The sequence below is a fragment of the Fragaria vesca genome, linkage group LG5 (genome assembly GCF_000184155.1).
Source record: "Fragaria vesca subsp. vesca linkage group LG5, FraVesHawaii_1.0, whole genome shotgun sequence".
Classification (NCBI taxonomy): domain Eukaryota; kingdom Viridiplantae; phylum Streptophyta; class Magnoliopsida; order Rosales; family Rosaceae; genus Fragaria; species Fragaria vesca.
The window spans coordinates 4,111,381-4,128,598 of NC_020495.1; the positions used below are offsets into that span (position 1 = coordinate 4,111,381).

Genomic DNA, 17,218 nt, shown 5'->3' on the forward strand with positions numbered 1-17,218 from the left:
GTCCCCACATTAGGGGATAATCCCAAATAAGTTTATCACATTAGCGTATATACAATTCTCGTTTGTATGATCAAAATCAAGTCTTGTTGGTAATTCCACACCAACTTGGAAGACCTAGAGAACTTGATGATGATCGAATCCGCTAAAGATATGGATCATGATGCCACAAAAGATCATCGACAATATGTAGTCAATTAAGGTGGTAAGCAATCCACTTGACTAATAACTCAACAAGTAGAGTTATATGAACGTTTGAGAAACGCTCCATGAGTGCATTCCACAGTACTTTGTGGTCATTACTTTGCACAGATTGCCATTGAAGGCTTTGTCGATGTGGCGCGTTAAAGACTTTGAGCGCATGAGATGTGGCGCATTAAAGACTTTGAGCGCATGAGATGTGAAATCTCGGCATCTAGGCTTGTTAGCCTGGGGGTCAAAACATGTGGTTTAATCATTTCCAATGAAAGGTACCACAGATACCAAGCGAAGATCCGTCTTAGGCATCTAGCACGTCAAAACTCAAAGGAGCAGAATGTTACATTGCTCTTGCATACAAAACCAAGCTGTTATGAGACTCGATAGAGGTCACAAATGATGCTTTTAATGGTTTGTCCTTCGGATTGATCATACACAATCCGGAAAAGCCGCGAATTGATCAAACACAATTCGGAAAAAGGCCTCGGATTGAACAAACACAATCCGGTGAAAGGTCGGGGTTGATCAAACACAACCCGGACAAAGAAACAAGAGTGATCCAACATACTCTTGACCCGCGAATAAAATTCCGGGATTTTTGGTATCTGCACACACAAAATCCCAAGCATAGAATGAAGATGGAGAAGAGAGGAAAGGATTTTATCCTCCCCGAGTTATTGAACTTGGAAGAGTTTAAGGTTTCAAAACATACCTTTCTAAAGGCTGCCGAGAGGAGAAATAACGTTTCGCCTACTTATACTTCGAATTTGGGGCTGAAAATTTGACAGGAGGAGCAGCTCTGGATGGGGAAGCTTCTGTCAAAATTTCAGGTTGATCGGAGCAAGGGAAGGTGGTGAATCGGTGGTCGGTAGCGGCGGCGGTCTGGAATTTTCCGGCGGCCGGTTCGGAGACTTTCCGGCCGGTTCTCAGGGTGAGGCCGGCGGCGTTGGATCCGTGACGGAAAGAGCTTTTTGGGGATATAAAATTCCGGCGGAGGGCAGTCGGAATTTTGGTCGGAAATCGGGAAAAACAAGGCTGCCCGATTTTAGGGTTTGGAAAAAAAATTGTGGGCTATTGGCTCTAGGGTTAGAACAAAGTGCATGATAACGTGATGAAGAATAAAGTGTAGAGACAAAGAGATAGCAAGAGAATCATCATCTTATTCATTGATAAGAGCCCTTTATATAAGGAATTACACAATACCAATATGGTAAGGATATGAATACATAGATCTAGTCTAACTACATATCCTATTGGCATAAGGCCAAGACACACATAGAGAATATCATAGAACAAATCCTTAATTTTAACTCAATTCTCATTATTTTTTTTAAAGTAAGTCAATTCTCATTATGTTATCTTGCCCCAGTAACTGGTTGATACTATTTTACCCTTATGCCTCGTTTGTTTCATAGAAAGCAAGCATCATGAAAGGAAAGTTGTTCATTTCCAGTGTTTGGGAAAACATAAGGAAATGAAACACTTTATTGATTGATGGAAAAATATGGGGGAAAGTGGTTCCTTTCAAAATCCTAAGGAACCACTTTTCTTTCTTCTTTTCCTGTATTTGTTACTCACAACACAATTTTTTATTATATTAAATCTTAATTCATTAACAACTTTTCAATAGACTTTTTTAGTGTTACCAAATATCAGAATGAAAAGTTCTTGTAAAATTTCATTCTCGTTTACTTTCTATTCTCATGAAAAAAGAAAGAAACCACTTTCTTTTTCGCGACCATATATTAATCGTATTAACAATCGGATTAAACTATATTTAGAACATTGACTCATTTAATGGACCATGTGATGTGCAGGACACGTGTGTCAGGGTACGATGATCCCCTGTATCACGGTCCATATTAAAACTAATGAACTCACGCTTTACTCCTGATCTCCGCCCCAAACCTCCACGTGTTCCCATCTCCTCCTATCACTCTCGCTCCTCAACAACCAAGTCATTAATATCAACGGCAGAGACATAACGCCAACGTATCCCCACTCTAGTACGCAAAACGACATAGATTCCAAGCGTTACAGGCACTGAGACGTCAAAAGGGCATCACTGTCAAATCACCCCCACAGTAAAACCAAGTACAACATCACCTGCTTAACTGCTTTTTCCCCTCGATCAATCCACCTCACACCTTCACGCTCCAGCTTTTCCACATTTAAACCCCTCAACTTCCCATTAATTACACAAATACCCCAACTCTTCTTTTTCACTACCTCCAACTCCTCACTCTCTCACTGCTCTCATTTGCAGAGACAACCATGGCAGCCAGGCGCGAATCCACAGCATAGCTCGGGGGGACTCAAGTCCCTCCCAAATTCTTGGAGAAAAAAAATAATAGTAGTAATATATGTCTAGAATCCCTAGATTAAACTCAAGCCCACCCGAAAACAAAGCCTAGCCCGTGTTCTAGTCAAATTGTCAAAATACGGAGCCTTTCCTTTCCATAAAAAAACAGAGAAAAAAAGAGTGTTTGTTCGACACTCCCTGAGTCTCTCCCTGCGTGCTTCTCCACTCTCTCCCTCACTTATTCTCTCTTAATTGCTTGGCTCCCAGAAGAATTGGTAGTGTGTGAGCTCTCCATTCTCTCTCCATTCTCCCTCTCAACTCTAATATTGTAAGTATTTCAAATCAATCAATTCAAATTTTACTTATTTAGGGTTACAATTTGGAGGAAATCTGGTAATGTGCAATTTGGGAAATCTAATCAAGATAGACTGATTTGTAGATATCATTGAATCATTCAATGGAGGATGCGGTGCCTTCTTTTAATTCCATTCTCTTCAGTTCTTCGGCTCAATCTGCTGCCTTCAATAGAACTCTTCAGTTCTTCGGCTCAATCTGCTGCCTTCAATAGAAGGAGTACGCCAATTCTATTGATAATGCGGTAGCGATTGAGGATTTTGAAAATTTATCAAACTGTAGAGTCAAATTTAGTTAGTTTATACTTCTGTATTGTATTTGAGGGTAAGACTCATTATTGTATTTGAAATTTTTCATTATAATATTTTAATTATTTTCATTTATTTAATTAACAAACTCAAGTCCCCCCGTACTCCAATTCCTGGATCCGCCACTAATGGCAGCCAAGCCCTTCTCCTTCTTCTTCTTCTTCTTCTTCCTCTCTCTCCTACCTTTGCTTATCTCTGCTTCAAACCCAGACTCCGCGCCGCTCTTAGCCTTCAAGGCCACGTCGGACGCCTCCAACCTTCTCGCCACGTGGAACTCCACCTCCGACCCCTGCAACTTCGCCGGAGTCTCCTGCACCCGCAACCGCGTCTCCCGCCTCGACCTCCGCGGCTCCTTCGCCGCGTTAACCGGGCTGACTCAGCTTCGAGTTCTCAGCCTGAAGCGTAACCGTCTCTCCGGCCCCATTCCCGACCTCTCTAACCTCACCTCCCTCAAGCTCCTCTTCCTCTCCTACAACGACTTCTCCGGCGAGTTTCCCGCCTCCCTGACGTCACTCTTCCGCCTTTACCGCCTCGATCTGGCGTACAACAACTTGACCGGTGATATTCCCGACAAGGTCAACCATTTGACTCACCTCCTCACTCTCCGCCTCGAAGCCAACCGATTCTCCGGCTCGATTTCCGGCCTCAACCTCCCGAATCTCCAGGAGTTCAGCGTGGCCGTTACATCAACAAGAGTTCTAACTTTCGAATGATGATCAGGCCCGCTCACCTGCGGGACTCTATTTACGGGACAAAACAAGACAGATGGCTTATAGCCATTAGATTTAAATGAAACAGATCGACGGCTGAAAGGATCTTCACAAAACATTCTTTGAATCTCCACGACCCGCACCCAATTCGGTGCCCATCTTCAAGCCTAATCATTAACATGGTCTTCTGTTCATCATTCCAACCCAGATTGCAAACCCATATCATCTTCTCCTCGTCAAAACATCTTATTTGGGGAAGGAAAACCCGATACATATATATATATATATCAGATGAATCATGAATCTTGCCTCAGATACACAAACACCACAAAAAACTACCGTTAGATTTCGTTAGGAGGATTTGGCCGCCACCACTAAAGCCGCCGCGACAACCTCCACTAACGGCTTGACTCTCTTTATACCCAATTTGATCTTTCTATCTATATTTAATCCCACAATCGAAGTATGCAGCCTTTTAAATTGCAAAATTAGGAATCTTTAGTTGAAGGAGGATAGGAGGAATTGATGGGGTTTGGTCGGGGTAGAGATTGGGATTGGGTGGATACAGGTAAACTCTTACTTTTCTCTTTTCCTTCTTCCCCATCTCTTCCTCTCTAACTCTTGTTGCTTAATTGAAAATTCATCCAGCAAATTCAATATCAAGTAGAGAATCAAACTAGAGAATTGAGAACTGTTGGATCTTTATTGTTCAAATCGAAGAAACCTCAAAGAATCAGACAACATAATTTTCAAATAAAAAAAGCAACAATCTTGGATATTTGTAGATGAGAAAAGAATGAACCATGATTTTTCCTCAACCCAGAATACAGAAGGTTATAGAAATCCTGGATAGCATATACAGGGAGAGAAGGAAGAAAAGGAGAGCGAGCAAGTGAGCAACGAAGGTTGAAGATGGGCACCGAATTGGGTGTGGGTCGTGGAGATTTGTCAAGATCCTTTCAGCTGTATGATCTGTTTCATTTAAATCTAATGGCTATAAGCCATCTATCCCGTTTTATCCCTTAAATTTTAGTCCCGCAGGTGAGCGGGCCTGATATGATGATTACTTTTAAAAAAACATATCCGACTTATTACAAATACGTGTCCCACCGTATCATACCGTATATTTCTGTATTCTGATATATCTCGAGAACACATTTTTAACCTACAAGGCATCTTGTACACGCTGGTACGGCCGGAAACAGTGGGAAACGGTTTTATATGACGCGATACGTGTCCGATAAGGCTGGATACGAATCCGTAAATACATAGTATATGCGGGGCAATAAGGGCAATTCGACCATAGTGTTTTGCAGGAATAAGAAAAGCGCGCGACGACCTGAGTGACAAGTTGGGAAGCCGCCATGGCAGCGGAGAAGGCTGAAGACGTAGCGATTACAGAGGCAGCTCGGCGTGGCCGTTACATCAACAAGAGGACGAAAGGCCGTCGCCGTCACCTTCAACGAGAAAGGTCTGAGGTACCCACCTTTCAAAATTCAAACTAAGCCCTGAAATTGGGTTTTGAACTAGGCTTTGGTTTGTGAAGCTACTTTGTCTCTGGGTTGCACAAGAGGAAGAATAAGAGGAATCTAAATGCTAAGCCTAAGCTTGTTTGTTAGTGTTCGGCTGTGATTTGTGAACATAGAACGGGAGCGAATAGTCGTGCTTAGAAATGTACAAGTCAATTTGACAAATAATGTAAGAATAGTATTAGGAATTGAAGAAGAATTGGTACTTAGAACATAGTCTGATTTATGCCTAGTCCAGCTCCAGAGTGTTCAGTCTTTGAGGTCCCTGTTCTTCATGGTTCAAACTTGCTACAAAAGCATTGAACTTTCTATGAGCTCTTCCTGGTCCTACTTGTATACTTTTCTCAGGTATTGTTGAGGTTATGATAACAGTTTAGCAACTTTAGTTCATGATATACGAACTTAATACGAGAATGAAATCTAGATATTTATGCAGGCTAGCTAATCTCAATGGAGAATATATGTTGTCTTGTATCGTTGAATGAAGAGTCAGAACCTCAAGTCTTTGCATTGCTGGTCAATTGAGAACATGAGACGGAAAGCACCTCATCCAATCAAAGTTTCCAAGTATATTCTCTCTCCTATTTCCAAGACGCTAGCTAGCTAGCATATTACCAAATTTACTTATCAATAACAAGCTGAGAAAACTCTTACAACAGTTTTGTAGTGGTTGTTGTTCAGCTCGGATTCCTGGGAACTCCTGGATGGCTCCAATCACTTTGTTTATTTCATTTCTTCTCACTAATCTTGCTGTTCTTCACTCTGCTGAAGAACAGAGAATCAACAAAAGTTGTCCGCCTTACTTCTGTAATGATGTAATAGGCAACATCTCTTTCCCCTTCAGATATGAGGAACAATCTCGTGAATGCGGATTGTATCCTGTTGATTGCTCTGAAGGCTTTCCGAGGATCCAACTCAAAGAGGGAGGATATTGGCATGAATTTACAAGCATCTCTGAGTCGAATAATATTTCGATGATCATCAACAAAGAGCTTAAGCAGCGCTTAGAAAGTATTCCTTGCGATGATGAAAGCTTCGAGGATTTAAGTCTTCCCAGCCCGACTCCAATATCTAATGTATCCACTACACACAACCTGACCCTGTTTAAATGCAGCAACACAACTTTTTCAACGGATTTCAAACTCGCCTGCAGCAGTACTTCCAATCCTTACAATTATTATACTTCTTCCATGTACGTACCAAGTCCTCCGCCAGACTGTTCAGCTGTTTGGCTACCCCGTCTCCCGGGTTGGAATATTTCGAATCAACCTCACCCTATCCTCACTGCTAACTTCACCCTGCAAGTGACAGTATCCGAACAATGTTATGAATGCTATTCTAGAGGAGGTTTATGCCAGGCATACGGCGGAGAATTTACTTGTTCACCTACACCAAAAGGTACTCAATCCATCTCGTACTAGTTCACTTCCTTTAAAGTCTCATCTCACAATATTGCATCCAGTGTATCATGGTCGTTCTTGTGGAGAATTTTTGAATTAGATGGGATGAAAACTAATGAAGCTAAGATGTAAAGTGGCCTTTTGTAATATCTTATAAGCTGTGAACAAGATAACTAGGTTGTTGGGCTGATAAGTGTAGGTTAATTTTGTGTTCCCATAGGACAGTGCGTCCATGAAAATCAGTTTTTCAATGTTTAATGTAGAAGGTACATGCCAGTTCAGAAAGGAAAATCTTGATTTGGCTTTTTTAATATAGCACTGTGCATCATCTTTAGTCTCTTGAGGATTCCAACTTTATCTGTGCCACTTCAGCCTTCTTTGCTTTGGCTAACACCATTTTTCTTAGCAGAAGGAGGACACTTGAGATTGAAGCTGGCACTAGGACTAGGTAAGATCTTTAGCTCATTAATTGATCGAATATATAATTCAGTTATCAATTATACATGTAAATAACTTGTGGTAGAAGTGTTACTTGTGGAAGAAGTGTTTAATCTCATGAAAGCAAAAGAGAGATTCCCACAAGCCCCAACAAAGGATTAAGTTTCTCAAGTATATCCTTGAATGTTTTTGTTAATGGTGTGAGACTTTGAGCATTACCAAAACCTTTTCAGAAAGCTAGCTAGTTTGTATTTTTTATAGATCTTTCATTGCATAAATTTGTGATTTTTTTTTTCTTTGATCAGCCGGTGGAGTAGTTGGTCTCCTGGTCCTAGTACTGGTTGTGGCACTTTGCTGCTTGATGAGAAAGTTATCAACTTCTAGATCTATTTTCTTTTGGAAGAAGAAAAACCAAAGTCGTAAAAATCTGGAGGCCTTTCTATCAAACTATGGGCCACTTCAAGCTAACAGATACAGCTATTTGGATGTTAAGAAGATGACCAATTCGTTCGAAGAAAAATTAGGACAGGGGGGTTATGGCGATGTCTATAAAGGAAAATTAAAGGGCGGCTCTCTGGTAGCAGTAAAGGTCTTAAACAGATCAAAGGGTAATGGAGAGGACTTTATCGCTGAAGTTGCAGCCATCAGTAGAACTTCCCATGTCAACATTGTCAGCTTGTTGGGGTTTTGTTTTGAGGGTTCAAAAAGAGCACTCATTTATGAGTTCATGCCTAATGGATCTCTGGAGAAGTTCATATTTGATGCAAATAACCCACAAAAGGATCATCACTTGGGATGGGAAGCACTGGAACAAATTTCATTTGGCATTGCTCGAGGCCTAGAGTACTTGCACCGTGGCTGCAACACAAGAATTTTGCATTTTGACATCAAGCCTCATAACATTCTTCTTGATGAGAACTTCTCGCCAAAGATCTCTGATTTTGGCCTTGCCAAAATATGTGACAGGAAAGAGAGTATTGTATCAATGTTGTATGCAAGAGGTACGGCTGGATACATCGCTCCAGAGGTGTTCTGTAGAAGTTTTGGAGGGGTCTCACACAAATCGGATGTGTACAGCTACGGAATGATGCTTTCAGAGATGGCTGGGGGAAGAAGGAACATCAATGTTGAAGCTGAAAAGACTAGTGAGATATACTTTCCACACTGGATTTACAAGCGCCTTGACCTGGACGAGGAGCTTGGCCTGCATGGTATCAAAAGTGAGGAAGACAAAGCCAGAGCAAGAAAGTTGATAATAGTAAGCTTGTGGTGCATACAGACTGATCCCTCAAACCGACCAGCGATGAAAGAAGTGATAGAAATGCTGGAAGGGAGTGTGGAGTCCTTGAAGATACCACCCAAGCCCTACTTGTCTTCTCCTGCAAAATCTCCTGCAGTGGCAGATTCTTCTAGTACATTGGTATCAATACATTAAGAACTCTGCACTTTACTAGTAACATTCGATGTATTTTATTCGTCATGTCTCATTTCTGGATCCACTGTGGACTGTACGAATTACAATGGATGAAAATGAATTTGCATTCATTCTAGTTCAAGATGACCTTCAGATCTGAATGGCATCTTTTGCAGCTATATTCATTTCAGATTTCACTGTGCCAAAGCAGGTTAATGCATTGAAATTTGTGTTTGTAACTTTGTACTACTCGCATGTCTTTTCATCTGGATATTGAAGTTTACACTGGGAGCAGGTAAAGAATCCAAGCTAAAACCAAGCCTCTTTTAGTGGTTATTGATCTTAGTTGTTACTAACTTACTAGTCATGCTTTGCAGTTTGAACGATGAATAATAACGAGTCAAAGAGAACGACAATTCGTATAAGAAGTTGTGAGGACGAAGCATTTACATTTTCTTTGGTGTGCTATGAATATAATGCATTTAATAGGATTTGGTATATGAAGCGGTAGTTCTTCAATCTTCATAGATCGAAACCCCTCAAACTCCTGAGTCTCCTGACGCTTCTTCTATTCAACTTTGAATTAGGGCATCACCAAAACAAAAATAACACAATTTGAATTAGGGCTATGTCAGAGTCAGACTACCTACCAGAAGGAATCGTAGAGAAAATCCTTCTCAAGTTGCCCGTCAAATGAGTAATCAAATGCAGCGCAGTGAGCAAGTCATGGAGGTCTCTGATCAAAAGCTCCGACTTCATTCAGACCCACCTCAGCCTCACCTCACCCTCCAACCACCACAAAGATGAACACCTTCTTCTGCCCAAGTCTTCCACCTGGAGAGATGTTAGTTTGTCTTTGCATTGGGATAACCTTTTGGTGGGGAAGTATGCTCCGATTGTAAGTCTCTTTATATTTCATATCAGATTACACTGTCCACCCAGACTACCCTGGACGTTACATTACTGGGAAAACTAAAATCATTGGCACTTGTAACGGTCTCATATGCCTTGCTGATAGATGAAAATAGTCCGCCCAAAGTAATTTGGAACCCATCTATCAGGAAGTTTGTGGTTTTACCTAGACCATCTATCAACTTAACATACGCCCCGTTTAAAAACGACAGAGTAATATATGCATTTGGTTATGATTCACATGCCAATGACTATAAGATTGTGAGAATTGGTAGATGTTTTTTTCTTAACGCCGAGTGAGGTTGAGGTTTACTCATTTGCCATGAGATCCTGGAAGAGACTTAGTGCTGCTTAGATTCCTCTAGACTTCAAGCTTCGCTCTGGACAAGCTTACGCTTTTGTTAATGGTGCAGTGCATTGGGTATCTCAACTTTATAGGTATTTTAAAAAGGACAATCTCATTGTTTGGTTTGATATGGCGGGTGAAGCATTTGGCCAGATATTGTTGCCTGAAGCATTGAGAAGACACTGTTGCCATATTTCAAGATACCGGGAGTCGCTTGCATTTGGCTGGAAATCTGTAGGGGAATACAGATCTAGTTATGGGTTGGAGGTGTGGATCATGGCAGTGTATGGTGTAACGGAGTCCTGGACTAAATTGTTCAATATACATCTACACGGACTTGATGAGTACGAGCCGCTTGCATGGGTCTATATAAGAAGAAATGGGGAAATATTGCTTAATAGGGAGAATAAACGAGGGCTCATCATATCAGTGGACATTAGGAGCAGACAAGTTGAAGTAATCTTGCAGGAGTGTAAATTTACTGTAGTTCATAATCTCAAGTACAGACTTGGCATATGAGAATGAAAATATTGATATTCCTGCAAGCTAGCTCTTCTGAGTGGACTTCATTGTTTGAAGAGTCAAAAACCTCAAGTCTTTCTGATGCTGGTCAATGGTGAACATGAGAAGGAAACTACCTCATCCAATCAAAAGTTCCAACTATTCTCTCTTCAATTTCCAAAAGTACTAGCCAGCATATTACCAAACAAGAGGGACTAACAAGAGATAACTCTTCTTCAGCTGTTTGTTGCGGTTTTTGTTCAGCTGAGAATTCTTGGATGGCTCCAGTCACTTTGTTTATTTCATTTCTTCTCACTAATCTTGCTGTTCTTCATTCTGGTCAAGAAGATAGAATCAACAAACGTTGTCCACCCTACTTCTGTGATCAAATAGGAAACATCTCTTTCCCCTTCAAATATAAGGAATATCCTCCTGAATGTGGATTGTATTCTGTTGATTGTCCTAAAGGGCGTCCTCCGAGGATCCAACTCAAAGAGGGAGGATACTGGCATGAATTTACAAGCATCTCTGAGTCGAATAATATTTCAATCGTCATCAACAAAGACCTTAAGCAGCGGTTAGAAAGTAAGCCTTGCGATGATCAAAGCTTGGAGGATTTAAGTCTTCCAAACCCGTCTCCAATATCTGATGTATCCGCTACACGCAATCTGATCCTCTTCAAATGCAGCAACACCCTGAAGTCCTGAACACAACTTTCTCAACGGATTTCAGGCTCGCCTGCAGCAGTACGGCCCATCCTTACCATTATTATATTACCTCTATTACTTCTTCCAAGTACATACCAAGTCCTCCGCCAGAGTACTGTTCAGTTGTTTGGCTGCCCTTTCTCCCGGGTTGGGATATTTCGAATCAACCTCACCCTATCCTCACTGCTAACTTCACCCTGCAAGTGACAGTATCCGAAAAATGTTCTGAATGCCATTCTAAAGGAGACATATGCCAGGCATACGAGGGAAAAACTATTTGTGCACCTGCAGTACCGAAACTATTTGTACTCAATTAATTCACCATACTAGTTCACTTTCTTCAAAGTCTCATCTCACAATATTGCATTCACTGTATCATGGAGACTTATTGGATTACAAGGGATGAAAGCTAATGAAGCTAAAATGAAAACTGGTTTTATTTTTATTTTTTTATGATGATCAATAATATCACAAGCTGTGAATATCAAAATAACTAGGTTGATGGGTAGATAAGAATTTAGATATCATGTCTGTAAATTTGGTGTTAGGATAGGACAGTGCGTCAATGAAAGATAAGTTTCTCGATGTTATAGTACTGTATAGAAGGTACATGCCAGAATGGAAAATCTAGATGTTCCGTAGCTATATATGCGTTTCACTGTTACACATCCACAGTGGCTTTCTAATTTATCATTGCGCATCATCTTGAGTTTCTTAAGGATTCCAACTTTATCTGTGCCACTTCAGCCTTCTTTGCTTTGGCTAACACAATTTTTCTGAGCTGCAGGAGACCACTTGAGAGTGAGAGTGAAGCTAGGACTAGGACTATGTAAGATCTTTATCTCTTCAATTGAATCCTTAATTTGTTACTATCAGAATATATGAACTGAACTGCTGTATAGTTTAACCTCATGAAATCAAATAATGTTTTTGTGAATGGTTTGAGCAGTATTTTTAAAGATCTTTTATTGCATAATTTTGTGATTTCTTTTCTTTGATCAGCTGGTGGATTAGTTGGTCTCCTGGTCCTAGTACTGGTTGTACTTTGCTGCTTAAGGAGAAAGTTAGCGTCTTCTAGATTTATTTTCTTTTGGAAGAAACAAAACCAAAATCTGGAGGCCATTCTATCAAACTATGGACTACTTCAAGTTAAAAGATACAGCTATTTCGATGTTAAGAAGATGACCAATTCTTTTGAAGAAAAATTAGGACAGGGCGGATATGGTGGTGTATATAAAGGAAAATTAAAAGACGGCCCTCTAGTAGCGGTGAAGGTATTAAACAGATCAAAAGGTAATGGAGAGGATTTTATGAATGAAGTTGCAGCTATAAGTAGAACTTCCCATGTCAACGTTGTCAGTTTGTTGGGGTTTTGTTTCGAGGGCTCAAAGAGAGCACTCATTTATGAGTTCATGCCTAATGGATCTCTTGAGAAGTTCATATATGATGCAAATAACCCGCAAAAGGATCATCACTTGGGATGGGAAGCACTGGAACAAATTTCACTTAGCATTGCTCGAGGCCTAGAGTACTTGCATCGTGGCTGCAACACAAGAATTTTGCATTTTGACATCAAGCCTCATAACATTCTTCTTGATGAGAACTTCTCGCCAAAGATCTCTGATTTTGGCCTTGCCAAAATATGTGACAGGAAAGAGAGTATTGTGTCAATGTTGTATGCAAGAGGTACTGCTGGATACATCGCTCCAGAGGTGTTCTGTAGAAGTTTTGGAGGGGTCTCGCACAAATTGGATGTGTACAGCTACGGAATGATGCTTTCAGAAATGGCTGGGGGAAGAAGGAACATCAATGTTGAAGCTGAAAATACTAGTGAGATATACTTTCCACACTGGATTTACAAGCGTCTTGAGCTGGACGAGGAACTTGGCCTGCATGGTATCAAAAGTGAGGAAGACAAAGCCAGAGCAAGAAAGTTGATAATAGTAAGCTTATGGTGCATACAGACTGATCCCTCAAACGACCAGCGATGAAAGAAGTGATAGAAATGCTGGAAGGGAGTGTGGAGTACTTGAAGATACCAGCCAAGCCCTACTTGTCTTCTCCTTCAATGTTCTAAAGAAGGTATATGCATGGGAACAGATATGCATTAAAAAGTATGCATGCAGGGTTTTAAAATGATCATATTCTGTTTTGTGTTGTTCTTGTGATTCAATGCCTACTTTATCTCTGGTACTTCATCATATCTAATGACATGAACGTGCTGGGAATTGGGGCTTGTTATCTTTTTCTGTTTTCAAATATGGTGTTTCTCTATTACAGTGATCGTTTTGCAGCACCTGGAAACTAGGTAGTTGAAGTCTCAATAGATAATATAGATTTATCAACTTTATTCTAAGGGTTCCACTTGTGTGCTTTAAAGTATGGATACCCAAACAGTTTTGACTTGTTATAACAGGTTAAAACAAACTAACACCGTTAACTCTCCGTTAAGTCTCTCTATATCTACAGTTTTCATTAAAAATATCTACCATTCAGATGAGCAAAATCAAACAAAAGTAGACTTTCTGGAAATCAAAATGATTCTTGAGATTGTCTACAACTATCATAAGAAACAGCTACTACTGTCATGAAAAATATCACAGAAAATGTTGCAAGTCGAAAGACACATTTAACATAAGACACATCTACTGTTTTCATTAGAAAAGAAAAGTAGACTTTTCTAGAAATCAAAATTGTTCTTGAGATTGAATCAACCCAAGGTAAAATTTGCAACTCTACATTTAACAAAAGACACATCTACTATTTTTATTACAAATCTCTACCATTAACCTAAGCGAAATCAAAGAAAAGTAGACTTTCTGGAAATCAAACTTGTTCTTGAGATTGAATCAACCCAATGTAAAAGATGCAAAGTCTACATTTAACATAAGACACATCTACTATTTTCATTAGAAATGTCTACCATTAACATAAGAGAAATCAAAGAAAAGTAGACTTTCTGGAAATCAAAACTGTTCTTGAGATTGAATCAACCCAAGGTAAAATATGACATTTAACATAAGACACATCTACTATTTTCATTAGAAATGTCTACCATTAACATAAGAAAAATCAAAGAAAAGTAGACTTTCTGGAAATCAAAATTGTTCTTGAAATTGAATCAATAATTGAATGTGAAAGTTGCAAAGTCTACAATTAACATAAGACCCAACTACTCTTTTCATGAGAAATGTCTACTATTTAGATGAGAAAAATCATAAAAAAGTAGACTTTTTGGAAATCAAAATTGTTCTTGAGATTGAATCAATAATTGAAGATGAAAGTTGCAGAGTCTACATTTAACATAAGACACAACTACTATTTTCATGAGAAATGTCTACCATTTAGATGAGCAAAAATAAAAAAATAAGTAGACTTTCTGGAAATTAAAATTGTTCTTGAGATTGAATCAATAATTGAACATGAAAGTTGCAAAGTTTACATTTAACATAAAACATAACTACTATTTTCATGAGAAATGTCTACCATTTAGATGAGCAAAGTCACAAAAAAGTAGACTTTCTGGTAATCAAAATTGTTTTTGAGATTGAACCAATAATTGAAGATGAAAGTTGCAAAGTCTACATTTAACATAAGACACAACTACTATTTTAATGAGAAATGTCTATTTTAATGGAGCCCTAACCAAATGATTATTTTCGTATGTTGAAGATGAAAATTGACCGTCTGATGTGATCATTATTGTGAAACATGGCTTTGGTATAAAATTCAACTGGATTCAACAATGTTTGGGGCTCGATCAAAGGGGTCAACCCTGATTCATCTTTACTTATCACACGAAAACTATCTTACCTACCTCTTCGTGACCTAGTTTGGTGGATTCTTCAACACAATAAAGTCTCACATAGATGAGACATAACCACCCATGTAAAACTTTGGAGACGTTTACCACCCGAGGATAGGGCTCTCCTTAATGAAGCATAAGCGTAAATAGGGTTGACCGCTTCAATCGGGGCCCAAACATTGGTAAATTAAAGTGATTTTTCTACCGTAGCCGTATTTTACTATACCGATCACATCCTATTTCACGAGATTTTTGAAAATTTTGCTTCCTCTATATAGTTGGTTCACAAAGTTGTACACTAGCATATAACCTACCAAACAAGTTATACCACATTAGTAGGCACGTTGTAATTCCGATGACTAAAATTTAGACGTAATTGTGAAGTGGGTCTTGCCAGTGGTCCGGGACATTTTTCGGTGAATTTTTCCGACACCGGAGCTATTTTCTATGCATTTTTAAAGTTTTGAAATGGTGGAAAAAAAAGTAAAACTTTAATGATATAGACAAATTAGTGACTTAGGACGAATGAGGTCGCGACATGTGGTAATTAGTGTTGAATTTTCAGAAAAGGAATTCCCCCGAAATGGAAACTTACCATTCCTTTTATAGTAGATTTCCATAAATAGTAACTTTCGTTTTTAAAGCATAACTATCCCCTCAAAATAGAAACTTACCCTTCCTTTTATAGTTAATTTCCATAAATAGTAACTTTCGTTTTTAGAGCACAACTATCCCCCCAAAATAGAAATTTACCTTTTCTTTTATAGTTGATTTCCATAAATAGTAACTTTAGTTTTTTTAGTATAATTATCCCCCCGAAATGGAAACTTACCCTTCCTTTTATAGTTGATTTCCATAAATAGTAACTTTCAGAAAGTCTACTTTTGCATGTCAATTAGCTCATGTTATTAGTAGACCTAACTCATGTTAATAGTAGACTTTACATCTTAGAGTACTTGATCCAACTTTGAATAACAATCTCAAGAACGAATTTCCAAAAAGTCTACTTTTATATGATTTTGCTCATTCAAATGGTAGACATTTCTTATGAAAAAAGTAGTTGTGTCTTATGTTAAATGTAGACTTTGTAATTTTCATCTTCAATTATTAATTCAATCTCAAGAACAATTTTAATTTCCAGAAAATCTACTTTTTTATTATTTTGCTCATCTAAATGGTAGACATTTCTCATGAAAATAGTAGTTGTGTTTTATGTTAAATGTAGTCTTTGCAACTTTTGTCTTTAATAGGTTCAATATCAAGAACATTTTGATTTCCAGAAAGTCTACTATTTTGTGATTTTGCTTATTTAAATGGTAGACATTTCTCATGAAAATAGTAGTTGTGTCTTATGTTAAATGTAAACTTTGCTACTTTCACCTTTATTTATTGATTCAATCTCAAAAACAATTTTGATTTCTAGAAAGTCTACTTTTTTGTGATTTTGCTCATCTAAAAGGTAGACATTTCTCATGAAAATAGTAATTGTGTCTTATGTTAAATGTAGACATGCAAATTTTACATTTGGTTGGTTCAATCTTAAGAACCATTTTTATTCTAGAAAGTCTACATTTATGTGATTTTTCTCATCTAAATGGTAGTTATTTCTTATGAAAATAGTAGTTGTGTCTTATGTTAAATGTAGACTTTGCAACTTTCACTTTCCATTATTGATTCAACCTCAAGAACAATTTTGATTTCTAGAAAGTGTACTTTTTTGTGATTTTGCCTATCTGAATGGTAGACATTTCTCATGAAAATAGTAGTTGTGTCTTATATTAAATGTAAACTTTGCAACTTTCACTTTCAATTATTGATTCAATCTCAAGAACAATTTTGATTTCCAGAAAGTCTACTTTTTTGTGATTTTGCTCATCCAAATGGTAGACATTTCTCATGAAAATAGTAGTCGTGTCTTATGTTAAATGTAGAGTTTGCAACTTTTGCCTTCAATAAGTTCAATCTCAAGAGAGCATACAAAAGGAGTTAGTTTCTTGCAACGAGATCGATTTTAGTAAGAAATTGACATATTGATGAGACAAGAGGGAAGCAATCAGACGTTGCTTTTCTTCTTGAAGGATAGAGGAGAAGGCTTGTCGAACAGTGGGTAGAGGCTTCATGAGAAGAATTTGTCCTCGGATAGCTTGGTATGTTTCATTCAATCCCATAAGGAATTGCATCAATTTCTGTTGATCTGTTTGTTATGTTGCATCAAGTGTTGATAATTCATCCCATAGAGCCTTCAACTTTGTGAAATAGACTGAAACTGAGAGTTGTTCTTGTCGAAGAGAGTTGAT

At 38.6% G+C, this 17,218-nt stretch overlaps 1 protein-coding gene and 1 pseudogene across 1 annotated transcript; both read left to right on the forward strand.

The window, feature by feature from the left end:
- The first annotated feature begins 5,233 nt into the window (after nt 1–5,233).
- On the forward strand, nt 5,234–8,766 carry LOC101291926 (probable receptor-like protein kinase At1g67000-like). Its single transcript, XM_004300921.1, has 3 exons — nt 5,234–5,347; nt 6,058–6,796; nt 7,542–8,766. The coding sequence occupies exons 1-3, from the start codon at nt 5,234–5,236 to the stop codon at nt 8,669–8,671; spliced, it is 1,983 nt and encodes a 660-aa protein (XP_004300969.1). The 3' UTR covers nt 8,672–8,766.
- A 1,271-nt stretch (nt 8,767–10,037) lies between these two features.
- LOC101292217 lies at nt 10,038–13,193 on the forward strand (annotated as a pseudogene).
- Nucleotides 13,194–17,218: the final 4,025 nt, after the last annotated feature.

Bases quoted from the DNA above. Each gene is read 5' to 3' on its own strand.
- LOC101291926 (XM_004300921.1), top strand. From the start codon at position 5,234: ATGGCAGCGGAGAAGGCTGAAGACGTAGCGATTACAGAGGCAGCTCGG. The intron at 5,348-6,057 runs GTACCCACCTTT...CTCTTACAACAG, and splicing joins TTCAACGAGAAAGGTCTGAG to TTTTGTAGTGGTTGTTGTTC. The intron at 6,797-7,541 runs GTACTCAATCCA...TTCTTTGATCAG, and splicing joins TTGTTCACCTACACCAAAAG to CCGGTGGAGTAGTTGGTCTC.